The sequence below is a fragment of the Aethalodelphis obliquidens genome, unplaced genomic scaffold (assembly GCF_003676395.1).
Source record: "Aethalodelphis obliquidens isolate GAN/ISIS:26980383/991018 unplaced genomic scaffold, ASM367639v1 scaffold16, whole genome shotgun sequence".
NCBI classification, from domain to species: Eukaryota; Metazoa; Chordata; class Mammalia; order Artiodactyla; family Delphinidae; genus Aethalodelphis; species Aethalodelphis obliquidens.
This window is the reverse complement of record NW_020837960.1, coordinates 16,146,924-16,172,794: the sequence shown is the minus strand read 5'-3', so window position 1 is coordinate 16,172,794 and position 25,871 is coordinate 16,146,924. Positions and strand designations below refer to the sequence as shown.

Here is a 25,871-nt window from a genome sequence, read left to right as displayed (position 1 = left end):
GTTAACTTGCATAGCACTTATCACTATCTAATGTTTGTTTGCTTGTTTGTCGTCTATTCCTTCCACTAGGATATTAGCTGTTTTGATCACTGTTGAATTCTTACTGTTTAGAAGAGTGCTTATCATAGAGCAGATGCTCAATAATTACTGGCAGAATGAATGAGCCATAGGTGGGGACCACTATGACGTGACACTACAGACGAGGATCTAAATAAAATCTATTACCCCAAATAACTCATGCAACCCATGAGAACTCAGTAAAATTTAGTGCAGTTGTTCAGTTTTGCTCAGGCTTCCTCATCAGTCCTCCCACATATTCAGATAGAATTTCAGGATGTTTTCTCACTCTGCTGCTTTACAAATTAGACTTCAAAGGGGGTCAAAACACTTTCAACATAGTACAGTGTTTACTTAAACCTCACAACTAGAGGAAGATTTTTTTAAAAAACTGAAGTATAGTTGATGTATAAGTTACAGGGTGTACAGTATAGTGATTCACAATTTTTTAAGGTTATACTCCATTTATAGTTATTATAAAATATTTTCTATATTCCCTGTATTGTACAATGTCTTTTTAAAAAAAGAAATTTATTTATTTATTTATGGCTGTGTTGGGTCCTTGTTGCTGCGCACGGGCTTTCTCTAGTTGTGGCGAATGGGGGCTACTCTTTCTTGCGGTGCACGGGCTTCTCATTGTGGTGGCTTTTCTTTGTTGCGGAGCACAGGCTCTAGGTGTGCAGGCTTCAGTAGTTGTGGCTCACGGCCTATAGAGCACAGGCTCAGTAGTTACGGCGCACGGGCTTAGTTGCTCTGCGGCATGTGGGATCTTCCTGGACCAGGGCTCGAATCCGTGTCCTCTGCATTGGCAGGTGGATTCTTAACCGCTGCACCACCAGGGAAGTCCCAATGTCTTTTTTTTAAAAACTTTTAATTTTATATTGGAGTTTAGCCAATTAACAATGTTATGATAGTTTCAGGTGCACAGCAAAGCGACTCAGCCATATATATATACATACATGTATCCATTCTCCCCCAAACTCCCCTCCTATCCAGTCTGCCACATAACATTGAGCAGAGTTCCCTGTGCTATACAGTAGGTCCTTGTTGGTTATCCATTTTAAATATGGCAGCGTTGTACAGTATGTCTTTATACTTATTTTTTTATACCTAGTAGTTTGTACCTCTTAGTCCCCTACCCCTACAGTGCCCCCTCCAGAGGAAGCTCTTATTTTTAAATTATATACTTAATAAAATCTTTGGCTGCACCGTGCCGCATGCGGGCTCTTAGTTCCCCGACCAGGGATCAAACCCGCGCCCCCCAGCCGCCAGGGAAGTCTGAGGAAGCTTTTAAAGTAAAAGCAGACTCCATAAAAACCATAAGGTCCACTAATTATGTTTTTAAAGCTATATATGTCAGCACTGCCTTTTACTTCAGTTAGCCAGTAAGGTATAAAACCGTATTTTCCCCCAAATTTTACGAATAATCAAAGCATTCATTTATTGTCCACCACAGAGGGAGCACTGTAACTCTAGGTGTGGTGCACTTTTTACCTTCAGAGTTTAGAATCTTTGTGCAGATTCTATGCAGACAGGCAATATGCATATCAAAAGAATTAGGCAACAGAAGAAAGATTACTATGGCCTAAAATGGTCCAGAAAGGCTCTGAAAAAGCAAATGGAAGTGATAACTGGGTTTTCACAGACAACAGCAGTGAAAAGGGGAAGATTGGGTAAGAGAGAATAGAAAGATGTGAGTACAGGAGCAGAAGGGAATAATAAATAGTGAGCTCTGCTCAGGGAAGGATGAGTATTCAGTGTGGTGAGGGAGCCAGTTCAAGTAAGAAGTGAAAGGCAGTGCAGTTAAAAAACTGAATGGGTTGGAATATAAAGAACCTTATAGCAAATTAAGGAAATTATATTTTTGAGGCAAAGCTGTGTTTCAGACAGATTAGGTATAAAATATAACTTGGATTAGAAGGTGAGCAATTAGCTTGAAAGTGATACAGAACAGGTTTGGAGATTTAGTACTCTTTAGGACAGAAATGACAGCTCGCATAAGGCAAAGAGATGATATATCCAAGGCAGAAAGGGATATTCCAGGTAGAACTAAGGACTAAACTTGGGCCACACTTAGATAGGGCAGAGGAGAAAGGGAGACATCATAAAATGACAACAGACAAGATGAGAAAGAAGAGGGAACGTGACTCTGTACTGTCATAGATGCTGATGTATGAGCAAATTTCAAGGATGGAAGATAAGTGAAATTGATGGACCCAGATACTGTTTTGATTTCTCTTCACCTGTGAGAAGGCCTCAAAAACAAGTAACAAGCTGAAGTAAAGGTATCTAAGGGTTCTCAGCTCAAGGTACTCAGACCCTGACTTTTAGAAGCCTTGCTACTTGAAAACATATTTTTTCAGGAACTTCAGGAAATAAGGCATTAGTTTTCTAGTGGCCCAGAGTCATAGGGACTGGCCACTAGTCTCTGACGGTTTTAACTCTTTCTTGAAAATCTGGACACTAGGTCCTAGCCCAGCTTCCAAGTGAACCACTGGATGGAATTAGCATTGTTCAGTTGTTTATCACTCTGAATTTGAAATGATTTTAAGAATTCTCATTGCTCTCTTATGCTTTAAAGTTTTATTTTCATTTTTCTTTTGTCCTTTAAATTTTTTTGTTCTAATTTTGTTATAGTATTTTGAGTGTCCTAGGATTGTCCTTACTGTACAACCTAGAACTCTGGCATTTGGTAAACTTGCTCAAATTAGAATTTTATGTTAATCGTATCCTTATTGTTTCTTTACAAACAATAATATACTATTTAGTCACTACTTCCTGCATTATAATATTTTTATTGCTTTTGCTTAGTATTCTATGATTTCTTTTAGAGTGTTAAGATTTTATTTTGATATGTTTGCTTGAAAGAGGAGACTGCAAATGTCAAGCTAGAAAGGAAGACTCAAACAATAGAAGTAGGATTTAATGATTCAACCCCACCTCAGCTGGCACCCAGTGCATGGCAGATTCAAAATAAATGTTTGAGCTTCTAGAAAACTTCATACAGTCACCATTTTCTATTTCCTAATATTTTTTTCCCTCCTCTAGATCAGTGGTTCTCAAATTTTCACAAGCATCAGAATCACTTGAAGAGCCTACTAAAATACAGATTGCTAGGCCTTACCCCCAGAATTTTTAAATAAATTTAGCAGATTATAAAGACATTAACAACTTCTCTTTTGAAGATCTGCTGGTATGATAATCATTACCTAAAGCAAAAATGCAATCCAACACCATAAGAGGAAAACTAGAATAAATGTACATAATACTTCTTAGGTATTTTATAAATCTTGTCAATAATAAAAACTGTATTTGAAAATTAAAATGACCCAGTGTTATCAGAAGTTTTAAAAATGAAGCTAATATACAAAATAAAGCATGACAAATATAATCATTATGCACTGCATAATCGAATTTCCCATTATCATTAAAATTTTCTTTCATAGGTTCTCAAGGAGTAATAAAAGTTATCTTTTGCTTTTTAATAGTGAAAACAATTTACGATGGCTTTTATCATTTATTTGAAATAAGTTGTTTAAACAAGCAATGGTAGGAAAATTCAAATGTTGAATTTATCAACTAATAAGCATCCTGTTACAGTCTGGGGAAAACCTCTGCATAAAAATGTAGGCTGGCTTATATTAACTGGTATATTAGCTAATTCAAGCACTGTCTACCAAGAAATAGCAATGCATATCACCAACCAAGTCAGAGTTAAAATATATCCTAGAATGGATGAAATACTAGGAAAGATACAGAATTTTCAGGAGTCTCCATAGGAGAAGAATTTTCAAAGCTTGCTACTGCTTCAAGTGAGCAAGATGTAGAGTCTCCAGGCCTCAAGCTAGCAAGAATGACATGAGGTAGGTTGGGTGGAAGCAGCAGCGTCTGCCTAGTAGAAACTTGAGCACCCTGAATAGGACTCTAGGGAAGGATATAAAGGAAAGAGGAGGAGTTTCATCCAATAAGTAAATATTGTGAACATATGTGGGGCAAAGTTTCTCACTGATGATGATGGGAGTTAGAAATAAGGAAAGGGAGAAAATTAGAATTAACCCATGGCACTAGATTAAATGGAGGTTTTTGGTGCAAACTCATGATTTTTAAAAATAGATATTCTAGAAATAAGAATATAAATGTGTTTGTGCATGTAAATTGTGTATGTGTGTATACACACACACACAAGACAAACACACATACATCTAGTTCTTAGCCTTGTCCACTGAGAGGATGCCCAGGAGTACCAATACCCTTATAGCATTAAGTATACTTACTACCCAGATCTTGACTTCTAAATACCATTGTCCACTTAAAGGACCCAGGTGCTTTGAGAAATGGCCAATATCAAGGTTGACGAAGAGAAAGTACAAGATGAGAATGAAATACCATGTTCCAGAAAGGGTGGGCTCAAAGAATGATGGGGTGGGGACATGTCAAAAAAATTCAGAAGTCAGCCTGACAAGAGCTCCCAAATCTAAGACAATTTGAACCTCATAACTGATAGCCATAGCAACAAAATATAACCCACTCAGTAAACAGGAATCCATGAGTTCATACTGATATAAATGAGAAAAGAAAGCTTTTCCTTATAGTATAATGCAAATTAATAAATGTAGAAGGAATGATAAAATTAAAAAAATCACCACTTGGCAACCATTAATCATGATTACTGAATAACTGATTCAGGCAAGAATTATCAATGGGTGTTAAAACTAGTGGGTGAAACTTTGATGAGGAACAAGATGTCTACAGAGTATTCACAAAATACTTATTACAAAGAGAAAAAGAACAACTTTACAATGAAGAAACATGGTAGATATCACCTTCATCAAGTAACTACTAGTGACTGGACAATTGAAACTGTGCACCACTAGATAGAGCATTAAAATATCATTACTTTTTTCTGATATACCTGCCAAAAAAGCATATTCTGACTATGTTCAATGATATCCACATTTTTTTTTGACATCCACATTTTAAAAGATGTTTTGTTCACGTTTTGCAAATAAGCCTCCTGTAAAACATTGAGACTGTTTTGAATTTAAATAAAGTTTGAGAAGCATTATTATATAGTAAGAAAGTAAAACTTATTAAAGCTCATTTGAAAAGGCCAAAATATTTAAGATTTAAAACCACAGGGGGCTTCCCTGGTGGCGCAGTGGTTGGGAGTCCGCCTGCCGATGCAAGGGACGCAGGTTTGTGCCCCAGTCCGGGAGGATCCCACATGCCGCGGAGCGGCTGGGCCCGTGAGCCATGGCCGCTGAGCCTGCACGTCCGGAGCCTGTGCTCCATGGCGGGAGAGGCCACAACGGTGAGAGGCCCGCGTACCGCAATCAATCAATCAATCAATCAATCAATCAATCAATCAATAAATAAATAAATCCACAGGAATGGGCTTCCCTGGTGGCGCAGTGGTTGAGAGTCCGCCTGCCAATGCAGGGGACACGGGTTCGTGCCCCGGTCCGGGAAGATCCCACATGCCGCGGAGCGGCTGGGCCCGTGAGCCATGGCCGCTGAGCCTGCGCGTCCGGGGCCTGTGCACCGCAACGGGAGAGGCCACGACAGTGAGAGGCCCACGTACCGCAAAAAAACCCAAAAAATCCCACAGGAGTGAGGCATGTACCTGCCTTTAAAACAGGAACAATAAGAACAACAAGCAAATCTTTCAAGGGCTTTCAAAGCTTACCTTAAATTTATACTTTGTACTACGTCTGAGATTTTTCACTGTGTAAGCAAGGTCTTCTCCATCATATTTAGGCTTAAAACCATATCCCTGGAAAGGGAAAATAAGTCTTCATTAGAGGTCTAACAGCAGAAATATGGGGAATAAGGAATATGTGAAAAGACTCAGGTCCTCTTCATCTTCTGTTATGTGCAATGTGATTAATGCTTGGGTGAGGGTAATCTTCACCTTGATGCTTCTATCTTGAGTAGACAGATCCAGAAATGCTACTGAACATTTGTAGGAGGATGGGGAAGACCACTTATTCTCAGTAAATACAGTAGCCAAGAGAAGATCTTTGTGTTGAGGGAAAATGAGAGACAATGGTAACATCACCATCAGTAAGCTTATCCCTAGAACTAACAGGAATTTCCCAGACAGATGTTGCAAGAGCTAAACAAAACCATAACTATTTAACATATTTAACTTTCCCTGAACACATAACTGTATTTAGGTGAATAGATGAATAGTTGGTTGTGCTGGCAGGTTGTGATGTCACTTATGTTTGGCATTATTTAGTTTGGCATTATTTATAGCCCCAGGGACAATGCTTATACTTTCCCAATGTTATTTTTAAAATTTAAAAAGACTGAGATATAATTCCCAAACCATAAAATTCCCATTTTTAAAGTATAAAGTTCAATGGTTTATAGTATAGTCACAAGCTTGTGAAACCATTGTTTAATTCCTAGTTCCAGAATAAAGCCTGTACTTTACTTTCTGGTTAGCAGTCACTTTCTCTCTTTTCTTATACACCAATATACTTTCTACCTCTATGGATTTGCCTATACCCATAGAAATGGAATCACACGATATGCAGTTTTCTGTGACTGGGTTCTTTATTTAGCATAATGTTTTCAAGGCTCATTCATGTTGTGGCATATGTCAGTACTCCATTCCCTTATGTGGCTGAATGGTATTCTACTGCACGGATATATTACACTTTGTTTATCCATTCATCAGTTGATGGGGACATTTCGGTTATTCCCACATTTTGGCTATTATGATTAATGCTGCTGTGAACATTGGTGTACAAAGTTTTGTACAAACATGTATTTTCAATTCTTCTGGGTATACACCTAGAATGGACCAAGCTATTTTTTTAATTAATTTTTATTGGAGTATAGTTGCTGTACAACGTTGTGTTAGTTTCTACTGTACAGCAAAATGAATCAGCTATACATATACATATATCCCCTTTTTTGGATTTCCTTCCCATTTAGGTCACCACAGTGCATTAAATGGAGTTCCCTGTGCTATACAGTATGTTCTCATTAGTTGTCTATGGACCAAGCCAGTTTTGACTCATATTGCTTCAAAGTAACTCTGAAAAGCTATGGAACTATATATAACTAGGAGAAGACAGCCTAACTCTTGTTTAGCTCAGGTCTAGCTTACAGGAGATGAGACACTGGTAACTAGATTCAGGCTGCACTATATAGTCTGTGAGGCTCTTCAAAGTTTCTGTGGCACTTGGAGAAGCAATGCATGAACACAGTTGGAGAAGGGAGACATTCTCTTTTCTTATCTTTTAGAGTTGCTTAGTCTAAGGTTGTGGTGATCCTTCCCTCTCTTTATTTTCCCCAAAACACATATACTTAAAGTGTAGTCTGTGTTGTTCCCAGGCATAAAATGTATCCAAACACACATAAAAACCAAAACCCCCTCCAACACATCAAGAAAACAAAAGGCTGAGTTGTCCCTCACTTCCAGTCCCTCCCAAACAGTAACCAACCAAGGTTTCAAAGCATCTGGGAAACGATCTAACTATTGTGGCAATATTTACTGTATCAGGATTAATGTCACACTGAAATGTTTTAAATACCATATTTAAAATACATACTTACTGAAGTTTCTTCCTCCATCTCTAAAATATAAGAAATTCCTTCATCTGATGGTGTTCCTGAGGGTTTACTCCATTGTAAGGATAACCAAGTAACCCCAGCTTTAATTAATATAGGACTTGCTGGCATAGAAGGGGCACAGCCTGAGGTGTAATATAAGACTTCTTCACTAAAACCACTGTTGAAGCAAATGGTTTTTAAGAAGGAATGAAAAATAGTTATTTTTTATAGCCAAAGAACTCATTTTGATAAGTGACATTTTTGGGGCAAATGATAATTTTGATAACTAATTATAATCCAGTAATATATCTTGGATTTGGTAATATCTTTATGGTAACCAGGTCAGATACCTAAAAGTGAATTAGTATTGTTTTAAAACTGCAGTTTATGTAATTAACAAATTCTCTCATAGCTTTGCTAGGTTAGTAACACATCTTAACTATAGCAACGAAGTGATAACTAAGGCAGAATTTTTAGTGGATAATTTGGACTGTGAATAATTTATACAAATGAATAGTCTAAAATATCTACATTAAAATGTATCTTACCTTGGACCATAGTCATTTTTGGCTGATAGTCTAAATTTACAACCCATTGCTGGTGACAGTTTAGTAATTTTAAATTGCTTCTGTAAGCCCGTGTAACACTGACAAAATTCTCCATTTCCTTTTCCCTAAAAGAAACAGTTATTATATATCATTGTACATTACTGTAAGAAGAAATCCACATTAATTCCTAATTGATAGTAACATATTAGCTAGTGTACATTAAAAATCATCTTTGTTACATGCATGTCATGAATCTCAAGAGAAGTCTAAGATAACACATCTTTTATATGATACTCACTGTTCATTAACGCAGAATTCAAAAACTGAAGAGCAGGCATCTCTGTATAGCTTCTTGAACTAAGCACCCTGTTTCATAGCTGATGCTTAACCTCTGGCTTTTAGTAAAAGAAACTCTTTCCAGGTATGGATCCCACAATCTCTATGGGGGGACTGGCGGCGGTGGAAATAGGTTGATCTTTGATATGCATAACTGGCAGCTTTCCTCAGCCTATGAAAAGTTCTATGCAAACAGTTTCAAGAAAAGGTCCCTACCCATCCCCAAACCACCTAGATAGCTGCTAAACTTCCTTAAAGATTTTGGCACTACTACTGCTTAGATTTAATACTGAAAGAGTATAAACAGAGAGAAAAATCCCATTACAGACATTAAGATGGGAGAGAGAAAAGTCTGCAGTTCAGGACAACTGAAGAGTTTTAGAAATTTAAGATGCTACATAAAATCAACACATTTTTTATTTTCTACCCATTTCTCGTTATTGTGTGGTAGAGGTAAAGGGTGGTTAGGGTGACCTTTGCTTCAAAGAATATCTTTAGTCTGAATCTGGTTGCTTTATTGAACTCTAATTTTAGTTTTAATCGTGTTTATAGTTGATTCTATCAAGTTATCTAAATAGAAAATCATGTCATCTCTAAAAAATGATAATCTTGCTCCCCCAGCCCAGCCACCATAGCTCTACCTCTTGTTTTGATTCCAAATCATACTGTATTAGCTGTAACTTCCTGAATAATGTCAAATAAAGGTGGGGAAAACTGGCAACTTTGACTTGTATTTGCTTTGACTAGAAGCGCTTTTATTGTTTAGTGATAGTACTGCACTTAATACAAAACTGTCAAATAAGGAATTACCTTTCTATTCCTAATTTGTTTTGAGTTTTAAATGAGATGGGTGATAAATTTTATCAAATATCTGTCATAATTTATTAAGATGATATGGTTTTTCTTCTCAGTTACTATGATACAGCAATAGACTTCCTAATTCTGAATTCTCTTAGACCTTCTGGAATAAAACTTACTTGGGTTGTGCCTCAATTTGAATTCCCAAATTATCAGTGGAATTTCTTCTACTCCCTCTGGCCCCTCCTCTTAGCTGCAGTGAAGCAGCAGCGCAAAAGAGAACATGATATATATAAATGACAGTAAAACAAAGTACTAAACAATAAAGCCCAGTATGTTTGCTGTGGTAGGCTGAATAACAGCCCCCGAAGTTACCCAGATCCTAATCCCAGGAACCTGTGAATGTTACCTCACATGGTAGCAGGAACTGTACAAATGTGGTTAAGGTAAGGCTCTTGAGATGTGGAGAGATTATCCTGGATTATCTGGGTGGGTCCTAAATGGAATTACAAGTGTCCTTTTTAAGAGGGAAGCAGAGAAGGACTTGAAGACAGAAGAGGAAGGCCATGTGATAATGGCAGCAGGGGGAGAAAAGGCAATCTGATGTGGCCATGAACCAAGTAATGAGCACAGCCTCCAGAGCTGGAAAAGGCAAGGAAATGCGTTCTGCTCTAGAGTCCCTGGAGTAAGCACAGCTGTGGTGACACCTTGATTTTGGCCCAGTGAAAGCTATTTTGGATTTCTGGTTTCGAGAATTATTAAGAGAATAAAAGTGTTGTTTTAAGCCACTCAGTTTGTGGTAATTTGTTAAAGCAGTCACAGTAAATGAACATGCTTGCCTTTAAGGCTGATGTGAAAGAAAATATTCCATCAAGTTAATTAACCAAGTGATAGCTTTGATGGTGGTTTAGTTGAAAACAATTAGAACACTGGGAAGTCTGGTCAGTAATGGTTTCTAAGAACACCATCAGCTGACTCATAAACAAAAAGGTATTTCTGCCTGAGGATATGCATACATTTTAGCCTAATTTAAAAAGTTTAAATGTACTTACCTCATCCCATTCTAAAATAAAACTTTGGATTTTAGAACCATTGTCACTAGGTGCCTAAAACAAACACCAAAAAACAAACAAAATGAGTACAAATTAGTACTTTTATAAAAGATATTGTGACGATCCAATCTAAGGCATCTATTGTGTGTTGCAGATGTTCTCTGGGATTTAGCCCTGGAAAAATGTGCACAGAGAATACAGAAATACATGCGTATCCTATAATCCTTTTAACTTCAAGAAAATAAAACAAATCAAGATGCTACTCAAATTTTTATGAACACTGAACAATCTCTTTTCTCAAGATCTCTTAACTTTTATAATTTTTAAAAAAAAATTTATCATTTTTGGCTGTGTTGGGTCTTTGTTGCTGTGTGGGCTTTCTCTAGCTGCGGCGAGCGGGGTCTACTCTTTGTTGCCGTGCACGGACTTCTCACTGCGGTGGCTTCTCTTGTTGCAGAGCACAGGCTCTAGGCGTGCAGGCTTCAGTAGTTGCGGCTTGTGAGCTCTAGAGCACAGGCTCAGTACTTGCGGCGCACGGGCTTAGTTGCTCCGCGGCATGTGGGATCTTCCCAGACCAGGGCTCGAACCCATGTCCCCTGCATTGGCAGGCAGATCCTTAACCACTGAGTCAGCAGGGAAGCCCTATAATCCTTTAAAAAAATAAATAAATAAACTGCCTTTTATCAGAAGGTTTTATCAGCTTTAAGCTCCTGGGATAGATCCTGTCATTTTCATTAAAACTCAACTTACAATCTGAAAGTGATATTGTGTAATACACTAAAAAGTGAAAGAACTAGTGTTCTGAAAGGAACTCCAAGAGGGCATACTGTCTGGATCTCTGCTTCTAGACTCCACGTGTCAACCGCCTAAGACTGCTAATTCACCAATCTGTTAATTTTCAGTGGTGAAAATTTCAGCTTTTTTGGTCATTTTTTCCCCAGTATTTAATCACTCTAAAACTAAAGAATTTCACCTTCATTTCAGTACAATGAAGAATTGTTCTTTTCCTCTAGGACTTCTGAATGTGCTTCTGGACATCCATACAGGTGAAATATCTGTTTATAATTATTACTGCCTAGACCCTAATTCCATTTTACAAGGTATTTGTGGTATAGTTTTAACAGTTACTGTATTCCCCCAAATGCAACTACTATGCAAGTTGGGAAAGCTTGTACTTAATTTTATTCAAAAATTTACCAAGACCTAGGTATCATTTCAGAAAATCATGTCACCAATGACAATGATGTCTGTGGTGTGTGAATAACCAATTCTCATTACATCTTCTTGTGTAGCTGGGCACAAATATTTATATATCAAAAATATATTATTCTATTAAAAATAATTTTATTCCTCCTTTAAGACATATTAATATTTTAGAAACTATGAGTCTAGTTATTATGAATCTCATTTTAGGATAAAATTCAGGATATAAAGGTGTCATTACAGAGTATTATAGAAAGTAGTAATGAGCCTGAGAATTACACATTGCAGTGTCATCACAAATTCAGTATAAGGGCTGCTAATTATAAATCAATCTTTTCTGCTATACATCAGTAAGAAAAACTGATGAGTGTTAATAACACTAATAAGAGTGTTATTTTATAAGGAACAAATGCCTATTTAATACATGTGAAGAGCAAGAGCAATTTAGCTTAAACCTTTTTGTCTCCAAAAACAAATGAAGTTTAATACTACAGAAGAAAAAAAAGGAAAACAAATGTCCAGTTGGAAATACTCTAGAAAATATTCTTACCTTCCATTGCAAAGTGAGTGAATTTTTGGTCCGATTGGCTATCCTTGGTGGATTAGGTATGTCAGGTTCACAGCTCAAGGTGGTAAAGGTTTCAGCTTCGGAAGGAGTTCCCTTTATAGAATTGTATTCTGCCTGGACTCTAAGGTGATAGAATAAATTGTTTTAACCTGCAGATAGAATCACTGTATCCTCCCATTCTATAGCATCACCTTTAAGTACGGGCAAGTCAGTAAGATGCCCTCTAAATGTTCTATTGAGAAAATATGCATATCAGAAATAAAGGGTGACCCTTAAAAGAAAGAAAAATAGAATAGGCCAGGGGCTTTCATATTTTTCTGACTGCCGAAAGTAAGAATACATTTTAAACTGTGACTGTGTCTCTGAGATATGCATTTATACACACACACACACACACACACACACGCATGCATGCACAAGTACCCTGAAACAATATCCTTAACTAGGGTAATATACTGATACTTTCTATTCCATTTGATATTTAACTTTAAAAATTCTGAATATAACCCACAAAATTAATTTTATGATTCAATAATGGTTGCAATCCACAGTTTGAAAAATATTAGGTTGGATGATACTTTGGGTTTATCCATAGGATGTATAATTGAAGACTTAATTTAATAGTTTAATAGGAATAATCCCAACTACAAGTGTTATTTTTAAAAAGAGGTGACTGACTAAATCGTTATACTGAGTCCCAGCTGGGGAGACCCTAGAGTCTATAAAATAATTTCGGTAAATTATAAAAGAAGAACGGTGCAGAACAAAACAGTAGTATCTAAGTTATCCTAATTAAATGTTATGAAATTCTCAGAGTTTTAATATCCCAAACTTGTACAAAATAGGACGGAGTAAAAATACGTAAGTAGCAAATATTATTTATGATTCTGTTTTGTAAAAGTTTCAAAAGCTGGGACAATTTTCCAGTGCTGAATTAGATATTACAGCTATATTATACATATTATCTGTATATTCATTCTAATCCCTAGGTCCTACAAACAGGGTGATTTACCACTTCATTATAACATTTGAGTTAAATGTTTTTGTTTTTTTTGGAAAGTGTTGATGATTATACCACAAGAAAAATCAAAGTCCACAAAACCCATGTTTTTAATCCAAAATTAATATTTAAATTATATTCTAGACTTTTAAGGAAATCATTAAAAACAAACAAACCCTATGCTATATCATATAAAAGCAACATATAGGAATTCCTTACTTTGCATGGTAATCTGTAGCTGGTTTGAGATCATTTAAAGTGACACTGGTTTCTTCTCCTCTGGGGGAAAAAAAGGCAACATTTCGTTGTATGATAAAGCATTCCAGAGGATATGTATTATGTACACTACAGTTTGTGGTACTTTATGAAATTATACTGCTTCTTACTTTTCCAACTGTAACCACATTCAGATTGCACTAATATGCAATTTGTGTAATTAAGATATATGCCGAACTTAAGCATGTACCTGAATACCACTTTAAAACAAAAAGGTATGCTAAGCAAATCAATTGTGTAAGCCAGACTTTTTTTTCCCCCCCCTGTGGAGTTAGGGAAGATACTTAGCTTACTGAAGAAACAGAACCATTTTCAATTATTTAAAAATCCACTGGTATATAATTAGAATGCTAAATAACACATGTACTACTGAAATCAAACCTACCAAATTTCTACAAGGAGTCTGCCACTACTGGATTTTATTTAAAATATAACATGGAACTTTATTTAAAATGTTACAGTTTAATGAGTAGATAAAAAAAAACTGAATCATAATTTAAGGTAAAGCATTTTTTATGGCCACTATTAAATTTTCAAATATAATGGCACATATTTTCTTAAATAATCATTTGATACAACTATTATTTGGGTATGTAGCCAACAAACTAGCCTGTTTTCTCTTCCTTTTCTTTTAAATCACTGTTCTCTGTTTCATTTCCTTCAGTTAAGTTTCTCTCCTTTCCACTTTATGGACTTCTTCCTCCAACCTCCCACCTCCCTCCCACTTTCCTTCCACAGCTATCCTGTTTCTCAAATCAAAGCCAGTGAATCGTATGAGAAAGGAAACCTGTCTCACTGATAGAAGTACACCTTGTAGTAGCAGCCTCAGAAAGAGACCTTAATTGGTGCAGGGTAAAAAAGGTGACTAAGGTTGACTAATGTCCCTCTTGTGCTCTCTGGTCAGGCTGCAAATGGAGATAAATCCTTCCTCTTAGAAAGCAGCCATATCAAACTAGAACAGCCATTAACACAAAAAGAAACCTTTACGTTGATGCTCCTTTACCCTCTGTTTACCTCTTAGGTAGGTTTTGTCTCTTTTAAGAAAAAGAAATAGAATAAACACAAGGAAGTCTCAAAAGAGAGAAGGAGATAGGACATTTTTATAACCTTATGTTGCTAGATGACAGTCACTGGAGCAGTTTCTCTTTCCTTTCTTCCCCACACTAGCTATTTTTTTGAAAAAAGATACCAAGAAGGCTGATGTATCCAGTGTTGTGTGTTAATAATGATCATTCAAATGGCTAACCACATCCTTTACAATCTTCCTGGTGGTGAAATTTTAACTAGTAATCGACTTTACTCTTTTTCATCAGAATAAGCAATTTCTATATGAATAAGAAGAGAAAAATAATTTATTTTACAACCATCAATCATAAACGTCACAATTTTAGCCACTGATACTTCCTAAGGCTTCTTGGTATATAATATGCTTTAGAACCAAGAAAAGAGAACTATGATTTTTTCAAAGTATGATTATTAACATACCAACACACAAATGAGGAACAATGGCACTAAATTCATTTTACAATGGGATATGAGCTTGTACATATAAGAATTAAATCCAGCTCCCTAGAGGAGCAATATCACATTGCATGAGTTCACAGTGTAAGAGTTCTCCATTTCAGGTCCTGGCTTCTACATACTACAATTTATATTTATGTCTCAGGAATACGTGAATAGTGAAATATCTATTAGGGAGCCTACTGAAAAATAAAAAAGCTGAATGTGGGCAATGAAAGTGATTATTCCAAGGGAGTGTAGACAGAAATGTGAACCAGCCAGCATTTGGACTATTTACATTGAAATTACTACCACTGGTCAACTTATAGAGTCAAAATAAAAGCATGAAGAGGGAAAATAGCACATAATTAGTTTTAAGCTGTTTTTGATAAACCATTAACTTATATAATGGCAGGGAGTAAAACGTAACAAATACCTACGCATATACACTTTTATATTTCCCATCTTTTCCAGTACTTGAGACCAGAATTTCATAACCATAGAGCTCTGGTACAGTAGTCTCATCTGTTTCGCCATTAATGAGGCTGGAAGGAGGTGACCAGGTAAGTACTACTGTCCTTGCCTGGATGTCTGAGGCCTGCAAAAACATAATATTTGAAAGCTCTCTGAAACAACTGTAATGTGTACAACAAACAGTAAAAAAAATCTAATGGGGTTTCAAGCTTAAATAAAATATATCTACTTACATAAAATGGCTCACAAATAGAAACCTGTCCTTTTGTAGATGAGATACAATTTGCTGTGCAAGGGCAGATAGGTTCAACAAAGGTTTAAAGACCATTTGGGGCTGTCTAAAACTATTAGTGTAAACATCATATACAGTCAAAAGAAGGGCAGAAAAAACCCACTTGTAACATGCTTGAAAGGGTTCCATTTCCTCACTTTAGAAAGTGTCTAACAATAAGAAAAAGGCCAAAGCCTAAAGAAAAATGAGCAAAGGACATGGACTGTCCAAAGAAATATAACTGAATAATATTTAAAATAAAAAGATATAAAATATATCTAACTACATTCATAATTAAATAAATGTAAATTAAAACAAGATATTACTTTTCATCCACTGGGTTAGGGAAGATTAAAATTAATTAATGGATGAAATACTGGATTAATATCTAGTGTGGTGAGGGTCTGGAGAAATGGGTGGTCTCTTAAATGAGGATAGGAGTATAGATTGGTACAATCCCTATGTAGAGCTACTTGGGAACCATTATAAAAATTTAAAGTGTGTTTACTTTTTGATTCAGGAATTCTACTTCCAGGAATTTTTTTTCATGATAATATTCCGTAAACTTACATAAGTACATAAATATACACCCTTAAGAATACTCGTCGCAGCACTCTTAATAGTGGCAAGAAACTGGAAATTGGTATAGCTTCTTAACATATTACTATGCAGGTGTTCAAATAATGAGGTAGACATGTACGTGCTGACATTTAAAGAGATCCTCAATATACTGGTGCTATGTAATAGAGGAAAAACGGAAGCTGCAAAGCAATATATATGCTATGATTTCAGCTGTGTTAAAGAAATTAAAAAATGCATACAAATATCTGAAAATGTACTGTAAAAATGTACTAATCCTTACCTTTGGGGATTTTGTGAGTATGTGTGGTGGGATGAAGAGAGATATGAGAGAAAAACAGGAGGTCTTAATAGCATTTTTACATTTTGGATTACTTTTATAAAAAAAGTCTAATAAAGAGGAAAAAAAAGTCTAGGGATTTGATTTAAACTAAAGATTGGTAAGAAAGGTATCAGATTATATCAATACCCAGACATTAATGTAAAAGCTTGCTTTAAAATTATCTACATTTAATGACTATCTTAGTCAAAGACAATAAAACAAACAGAAACAAAACAAAACCACTAACTACTAGGATGAAGCCCCTATCTTCAATTAGGCAGAATAAACAGTCTATACACAAGCATAACTTTCTCTCCTTGTCAAAGCTCTCAAAGCTTGAATAAGTTTAGAAGACTGTTACTGTATTTATTTTGCTTCTGCTGAGTCACAGGAAATGTAATATTTACTGTCATGCTGTCTTTAAAAAGTCTCAGTACAGTACTATGTTGCATTTACAATGGACTTAAAAGTGATTCCTTGTTTTAACCAGTGTCCATCTGGCTATTAATCTGTAACTGTGTAAGGTTTTCTTTCCTTTTTAAACAAACATACTGTTAACATACATATATCTGTACCCTTTAGAGTTTCTTGATTTTATGGGATGATCATAACTGTGTTAAAACTGTGAGAACAGGGAAGTGAACAGTATTCTGAAGGTAGGTAAGTTAATAGCATTAACTGGCATCTACATTATAAAGCTTATTAGGCTTTGTGGGTACTGATTACATCATCAAAAGTATAGGCAATAGAGAAAAGACTAAGCAGGGAGACAGAAGACTTGTCACTAATTTGCTTGGTGATACTAAACTCTCAACCTTTTAGGTTCCAGGTGTCATCTATACAAATGAGTGAAATGATCTGTTTACCTTAATTAATCAAATACAGTATATTTAAAATGGCTTTTTTTGGGGAATAAATCTAGATTTACAGAAAAGTTGGGAAGATAGTATAGATACAGAGTTCTGTATACTTTCTACCCAGCTTCCTCTAATGTTAACATTTTATATAATGATGTATTTCTGTCAAAACTAAGAAATTAACACTGGTAGAATACTATCAATTAAAATTTAAACTAAATAGACTTTTCCAGGATACTATGTTGAATTTACCAAGTATAGCTTAAAAAAAAAAAATTAGACACACTGCTAGACAATCTATTTTTACAGAATAACTCTTGGTCCCAACTCATTCTTTAAAAAAGATATTTTATTACTTGCATATAAATGTTAAGGCACAAAATATTACACTAGGATTGCTGCGGAAAACTTCATGAGAAGTGAATTTTGAATAGAATTTTGAAGGATTTGGGATGGGATATAATTTCGGTAGAAAAGAAATGGGTAAGCTGCTGGAACATGTGTGAGTGTGTATTTTTAAAGGTTACCTAGTAATTTCATGTTCATGAAAACCATAGACTAAGGGGGAGAGAGAGAGAGAGAGAGATAGTGGGCCATTAAAAGGATGATAGGAGAACAAGGAAATGATCAGCAATGTCAAACACTGGAGAGAGATCAAGGAGAATGAATGTAGTCTGAAAAATGCCTAAAAATGCTGTTTTCTGGTGCTGGTTTCAGAAGGATGTAACCAGTTGTAAAGAAGAAAGAGAAGTGGACTGCCATTAAGGTACTGTGAAATTCCTGTGTAAAGACGAGTGTGTGTGTGTGTGTGTGTGTGTGTGTGTGTGTGTCCAGGAAAAAGTAGATCCTAGAAATTTATAGCGAAAAAAAGGATAAAGCTTGCAATTCAGTTTGGCATGGGGAAAATTAAAGGTAAAGAAGAAATCTAAGATAATACTGATACTGTGAGCCAGAGAAATCTGGATGAGTAAGTGTTCATTGATGGAAATACTGAAATTAGAAAACTAAAGGGATCTAATCCAATTTTATTTTAGAGGAACAATGGAGAAGAGAAAATAGTTTAGGAAAAATGATGAAGAATTTGGTTTTCTAGATGAAGTTCTAGTTGTTGGCAAAACATACAAACTTGGGTATTCTTTAGGATGCTTCAGGAAATGTGGTTCTAGAGAAAGAGGTGAATAATGAGGGTTAAAAATACAGATACAGAAATCATCTGAAATATGTCTTCTATTTGTATGCTACTTTAGAAGTAAAATTTCCTTTTATATCCACCTCACTTGATCCTTATAATTATGCTCTAAAGCAGGCAAAACAGACATAACTATCTTCATTTCATAGATGAAACACATTCAGAAAGGTTAAGTGACTTGTCTGAGGTCACTCAACTAGTGACTAGGGCCTGAATAATTCAGTTCTTTTTTTTGCTACACAATGCTTCCATTTTTTATTTTAAAAAATTAAAAAAAATTGTTTTATCTTTTGGCCATGCCACATGGCATGCAGGATTTTAGTTCCCCAACCAGGGATCGAACGCACACTCCCTGCAGTGCAAGTGTGGAGTCTTAACCACTGGACTGCCAGGGAAGTTCCCACAATCCTTCCATTCTGAATCCACTTCTAGACAGTAGCTGAAAATAGACATGACCGTGTAAAAATACGTGTGAGTACTGACAAAGACTAAATGGTAGTAGGCAAACATGAAAATAGAAGTGGTTGAATTATGTACAGTATATTTTAACTTTTGAGGAAGCTTGTGGTCTTTGTTGGGTAGTGATCAAAACCATTCTTGAAAAAAAGCTGTTCGAGCCCTGGTCCGGGAAGATCCCACATGCTGTGGAGCAACTAAGCCCTGTGCGCCACAACTACTGAGCCTGCACTCTAGAGCTCGTGCGCCATGACTACTGAGCCCACGAGCCACAACTACTGAAGCCTGCGCACCTAGAGCCTGTGCTCTGCAACAAGAGAAGCCACTGCAACGAGAAGCCTGCACGCCACAACAAAGAGTAGCCCCCACTCGCTGCACCTAGAGAAAGCCCTCGTGCAGCAACGAAGACCCAACGCTGCCAAAAATAAATAAATACATTTATTAAAAAAAAATTCCGTTTGTACAAGCACTTTAATCTTTTTCTTATCTGATGGAAATATTTTTTCTATTAGAATGATAGCCTTTATTTAGGCTATTCTAAAAATATGCAGATGTAGCCAGTTTTGCTGTCATACCTTTTTCTGATTTTCTGATTTCTTCTATTACATCTACACAAAAAAAGGACTGGGGAATATTAACTTTCTTCTATGGTTTGATTTTAACTCTTTTTGTATATGGAGTTAATTGGATATATTTAATTTGGAAATAATATAAATGGGTTTTTAAAAAAATGATAATCAGTTGTACCTACACTCCTTATTAGATCTCTGCTTGGTCCAGTCATTTCCAATGTCATTGAGCATATATTAAAACCTTGTTTAAAAATTCTTGGTTGAGTATTCTGCTGCACTGATTAACCTATCTCACCTTATGTCAGATCTGTACTGATCCACTACTGACCCATTCCTTACATATAGTTAAGTTTTAAACAAGGCCTGAATATACCAAAATCCTATATGAATATACTAAATATAAATGTCAAGAAAATACATAAGATACTTACCACTGGTTTGACAATGTTGGAAAGAAGTGCTTCAAAAGCTTTAGTTTCTTCATCTTTTTCTTAAAAACAAAACAAAACAAAACAAAAAATGAACCTAAATGCAATCATCCTACTCCCTTCCCAATATGTCTTCTAAAACATATACCAAGTGGTTGGTATTTGAGTTTTATTGTCTGGTTTTTACCTCTTAGTTCATATTCAGCAGCTTGTGGCTCTTTAGAGTTCTTCTGCCTCAGTTTCTATGTCTGCTTTAACCATGATTACTAATTATAATACCACTATATACATCTGAACTAGTCAATAAGTTTTACGGAAAGTATATTTTTATACTTTACTTAAAAAAAAAAAGTAAAGAATATTCTCTCTCTGGAAAGTTCTTATTTGCCAATCTCATACCTCTTAATGACAAGTTAACTAAGTATTTGTTTCATGACATGCCTTAACTGTGGTTCCCAAAATAGGACTATAATTGACTTGACAATAACTTATAGCCACCACTGATGTATCTGAAACTTTAGCTTAACTCTTCTGAAACATCAGTGCTGAAAAGAATGATCAGAAGGTCTCAAAAATATGGGAGAACATTTTGATAAACGTTAATAGGCAAGCCAAGAGGCTGTTAAAGCATTAAATTTGTTGATGGGGAATGGAAATTTTAAAGAAAAGGAAGTAATGCTCAGAGTTCATATGGTGAAAGTCACAGGTTGAAGGAAGGATCCAAGGGAAACATGGGGATTTTGAAACAAAAGAACTTTTGAAGAAAGAAACGGACAATACTCTATCCTAACTACAGAGTATATAAATAGATTGGTGAATGACAGAACTAGTTGCTATCAAGGACTTGTGTATAAAGAAGCTGGGAGGATTAAAGAGTTTTGATAAAAATCAGCATAGCCTTATCTAGGTCCAGAAAGAAAGAAAGAAGAAGGAAAGGAATCTGGATGAACTTTGAGTTTTCCTATCAAAGAGAAATTTCTCTTGGTTAGTAAAGTTTAGATATAGGTGAAATTATTAATTGAGCTTTCCCAAAATGTAAAAAGAAATACCCTAGTAACAATTTAGGTTCTAAAACTTTCCTGTCACATTTAAGAAGTGTTAGGCTATTAATCGACAGTTTATGTGAAGCATGATGAAATGACTGAAAGGTTAGAATATACTTTTAGTAGGTTAAATGATGATAAAAAGTACAATTAGAATATATTGTATTTTAAATAGTTACCTTCTATTTCTGTATCAATTTGTGCACCACCTTTCCCCCTTCCTGACTTGTTCTTTGCTGATCCTATGTTTACACCACTAGCATTCTGCCCTTTCATAAGCCCATTATGTTCATTTATGGGAGAAGGGCATTTCTGGGGTGATGATGGTGGACTGTTCATTTTATCCTTCTGTGTTCCTTGGCGATCCTTTAATTTTTTCTGCAAACGTTCATATGTCTTACTAGATCTTTCATCTCTAAAGTTGGACCTTCCATGTGTAGAGTGGGCATCTGAGAAGAAATAAAAAATAAGACATTTAAAAAGGTCACTGTCTCCAAACCCATTTATGGCATGAGAAAAGAACAGGAAATAAATCTATCTATATTATATAAAACTTATGTATTATAAAATATTTCAAAGAATAATCTTGCATAACAAAGCTATTTCTGTGTCTCCACCAACTGAGAGAACCAAGCTTTGTGACTTGATTATAACTGTAATCTTATAGACACTTCTTTCCTTCCTCCTTTCTCAACTATTAATCTCCATAGAAACAGCTTGCTGGTATGCTGTGACTATTACAGGTGAGGAGTAAGAGCTGAACTGAGCTGTGTACAGTTCTTCTTTTACTCTTTTGTAGCCATTACTTTTAGCATCTCTTTCAACTTCAAACATATCAACTAGGAAACAGAAAATCTCCACCTACCTAAATTCCCTTATGACTCAAAAAAAGCAAATCATCACTAAAAAAATAAGGTTTTAAGAGTCAGCAAAAAGAAGTGAGTGGGACTGTTAACTAATAACAGAATCTAGGTACAGAGTATTACATTTTCAGATACTGTAAACTCAGGGCTGAGACTTAGAATGTATTCATTCTAATAAGTCATAGAGCAACATAATATAAATCAATACCCTCATGAATATTGTTAAATCAGTTGTCCTCAGAGTTCATTTTCATTGTAAATTTAAAATCTGTAGTGAGGAAAATATTTTTCAAAGGAAAAGTCTCAAAAATCTCAGTAAAGTTTTAATTTATCAGTGATTTAAGAAAATTAGTATAATATTCTTGAATACTGTAAGGATATGCACAATATTAAAATAAAACCCCAGGAATTTGGATATATACAAGTAAAAGAGTAAGTTTAGAGCCTTACTTCATATTATACACAAAAATTAACTCAAAATGAATCAAAGACCTAAATGTAGGAGCTAAAACTATAAAACTTATGGAAGGAAACAAGCACATATCTGCACAACTTTGGATTTGATAATAATTTCTTAGATATGACACCAAAAATACAAAGCAATCAAAGAGAAAATGAGGTGGACTTCATTAAAAACTTTTCTGCATCAAAGGATACCATCAAAAAAGTAAAGAGACAACATGGGAGAAAATATCTGCAAATCATATATCTGATAAGAGACTTGTATCCAAAATACATAAAAACATTTACAACTCAACAAAAAGATAAATAACCCAATTAAAAAGAGGTGAAGGGGCTTCCCTGGTGGCGCAGTGGTTGAAAGTCCGCCTGCCAATGCAGGGGACACGGGTTCGTGCCCCGGTCCGGGAAGATCACACGTGCCGCGGAGCGACTGGGCCCGTGAGCCTTGGCCGCTGAGCCTGTGCATCCGGAGCCTGTGCTCCGCAACGGGAGAGGCCACAACAGTGAGAGGCCCGCGTACCGCAAAAAAAAAATAAATAAATAAAATAAAATAAAATTAAGTTCATTGGACCACTGCATGAGCCTCACCTGGAAATTTGTTAGAAATGCAGAAAACCAAACCACACTCAGACCTATGGAATTAATATGCATTACTTGGGCAACAGAAATAAGTTTGAAAAAAATGTAATATATTACATAATATATATAATACATCTACTACTTACAAGTTGTGCTACACAATTTAAATTTTGTATTTAGAGTTATTTCTTCTACAGATTTACTAAGCATAAATGACAAGTACTGATTAAATGCAAGGAAAACAGTGATGAATAAAACAGATTCAGTTCTTAGGTGGTTTACAGTTAAATAAGGGAGAAAGACATCCAAGAAAAGAACAAAAAAATCAAATTGTGTTAAGTTCTGTGAAAGAAACAAAAGGTTTCAGTGCTGGAGACTGATAAGGATAGGTTAGGGAAGATCTCTCTGAAAGCTGAAATCTAAAGAAAAAAAAGCCTTGCATGGAAAAGGGGGAAGAGCACTTCTGGTAGGGAGAACACCATTTGCAGAAGCATTGAGGCAAGAAAGAGCTTGGTTCTGAAAAACTGGAGGTGGGGCACATGCATGGGAAAAAGTGGGACAAGGCAGGATCTTGTCCAGGGCAGCCATTTGCAACCAGCGTCAATCCTGGCCCCCAGGAGTCATCTGGAAAGTCTGGAGATATTTTTAGTTGTCACAATCGAGTCAGGGTGAGGGCTGGAGGTGTGTGCTACTGGCATCTAGTGGGTAGAGGGCAGGGATTCTTCTAAATATCCTATAATGCACAGTTCTGTCCTCCACAATAAAGACATCCTTCCTCAAAGGTCTAGAGTGCCGAGGTTGAGAAATCCTGGTCCAGGAGAAGGGTTTAGGATTTTATTCTAAGTGCAATGGAAAGTCACTGAAATCCATTAAACAGAAGAATGGTCTGATTTATATTTTAAAATGATTACTCTGGCTGAGCCTGGATGGTTGGGGGCGGCAAGAATGACAGCAGAAAACCAACTGGAAGGCTGTTGTTGCAGCTGTCCTGACAAGAGCTGATGGTGGACTAGAACTGAGGAGCAGTGGAGAAAAAGATTCATTTGGGAAACTTCTGAAAGTAGATGCCAGTTGAAGTGGGGGTTGAAAGAGGAGGAATCAAATGTGGCCACATCTGGTTTTCCCTTGAGCAAACTGAGTGGACAGTGGTACCATCTATCGGGATGAAGATGGCAGAGAAAAGCAGGTCCCATCATTGAGATTTATGTTTTAAAATGCTATAACTGAGATGTATGAGACAATTTAAGTGGAGTTATCAAGAAGGCATTTACGGGAGTTCCCTGGTGGCCTAGTGGTTAGGATTCCGGGCTTTCGCTGCTGTGGCCCAGGGTTCAATCCCTGGTTGGGGAACTGAGATCTCGTAAGCCACATAGCATGGTCAAAAAAAAAAGAAAAAAAAAGCAGTTAGAAATAAAAGTCTGTGACTCAGAGGAGAGGTTTTGACTGAAGATACAAATTTAAGAACTGTCAGTATATAGACGGTATTTAAAGCCATAGGAAAGAATAAGATTATTATTTTGTGTGTGTGTGGTTGTCTGTCCTTCCCAAAATTTAAACTCCCTGAGGGCAGATGTTATGTCTTACTGTTTTTTTCCGTATCTTACAGAACCTAGCAACTTTGGTTAGTGGCATCAGAGGCTTCAGGTTTTAACAGCAGCATGATTATTCCTGGCTAAAAAATTTCCTCAGAGCCTAGAGAGCAGCAGGACAAAGAAGACCTCTTGTTTGAATGTGTCCCCAAATAAATACTGCTGCATGACAGAAGTTACTTCCCCTCTTTGATTTTCTGTTTACTCATCTGCCTTGAAAGGTGATTATGAGGATGAAACATTTAACATAGTGTTTTTTTGTTTTGTTTTTAAATTAATTTTTACTGGAGTAGAGCTGATTTACAATGTTGTGTTAGTTTCAGGTGTACAGCAAAGTGAATCAGTTATACATATACATGTATCCACTCTTTTTTAGAATCTTTTCCCATATAGGTCATTACAGAGTATTGAATAGAGTTCCCATAACATAGTGTTTGAATAACAGAAAATGATTGTGATATTGTTCCCATTTTTTGTTTCTTTTATATAGTAATAGTACCTATTATATCCAAGCAAAAAATAGCCAACTCCATAAAACAGGAATATTTTTAGATCCTTACCTACATCTCCATATACTTGTGAAGACTGATACTGTGTCATATACTGTGTTGCCATGTCTCCAGCTCCAGTTACTGGTGAGTACATGTGGCGTGGTGGAGGGGGCATCATGGTTGGTACAGGAATGAAACCAGGCAGAGGAGGATGTGGAGAACGATGGATGACTGTGTGACCACCAGGATGAAACTCTGGTGCCTGAGGAACCACAACAACTCTTCGAACGCCATTGTCTTCAATAACCTACAAAATGAACAACAGATTAAAAGTTTCTTCCATAGGATGTTAAGCAATCTTTTTCAAATATGTTAGAGTAAGAATTTTTACACCATTAGGAGTTAATTAAGAAATTTTACAGAACCAACATGAAAAGATTTTATTAAGTACATTACATACATATGAATTAGCACTGAACAACATGAAGTAGTTTTTGTTATACAATGCAGTATAAATCTTAAAACACTGAGAAGACAAGCTAAATAATAATTTAAACAATGAGTTATGACATCTGGTATTTATCTTACGTGATACATGCGTTTAGTGATACAGTAAAAATGAAGGGAGTCTCAAGGGACCTTTTGGTTTGAACATAATATGGGAAAAAAGCTGGATCCAGACTCCTAAGATCAACCATATATTGAATTTAGGTATAAAACTCTTAGGACCATGACCAGAACACTTTTAATAACTGAAGATCATTTCAAGGGAGGCAAACACCTTAATATATT

General features: G+C 35.9%; 1 protein-coding gene across 4 annotated transcripts in view; it reads right to left on the bottom strand.

Annotated features, from left to right (window-relative positions):
- The window catches only part of FNDC3A (fibronectin type III domain containing 3A), a 156,017-nt gene that overhangs the window by 26,172 nt on the left and 103,974 nt on the right, over positions 1–25,871 (bottom strand). For all 4 annotated transcript variants that reach the window (XR_003434750.1, XM_027116303.1, XM_027116305.1 and 1 more), the window contains 10 exons: positions 25,149–25,386; positions 21,275–21,544; positions 20,056–20,114; positions 15,345–15,502; positions 13,348–13,407; positions 12,111–12,249; positions 10,358–10,411; positions 8,172–8,296; positions 7,627–7,801; positions 5,744–5,830 (listed from right to left, as the gene is read on the bottom strand). Coding sequence is in view for 3 of the 4 variants with exons in the window: in XM_027116303.1 (XP_026972104.1) it covers positions 5,744–5,830; positions 7,627–7,801; positions 8,172–8,296; positions 10,358–10,411; positions 12,111–12,249; positions 13,348–13,407; positions 15,345–15,502; positions 20,056–20,114; positions 21,275–21,544; positions 25,149–25,386 (1,365 nt within the window). In the remaining variant the exon portion in view is untranslated. The remainder of the gene's footprint in view (positions 1–5,743; positions 5,831–7,626; positions 7,802–8,171; positions 8,297–10,357; positions 10,412–12,110; positions 12,250–13,347; positions 13,408–15,344; positions 15,503–20,055; positions 20,115–21,274; positions 21,545–25,148; positions 25,387–25,871) is intronic.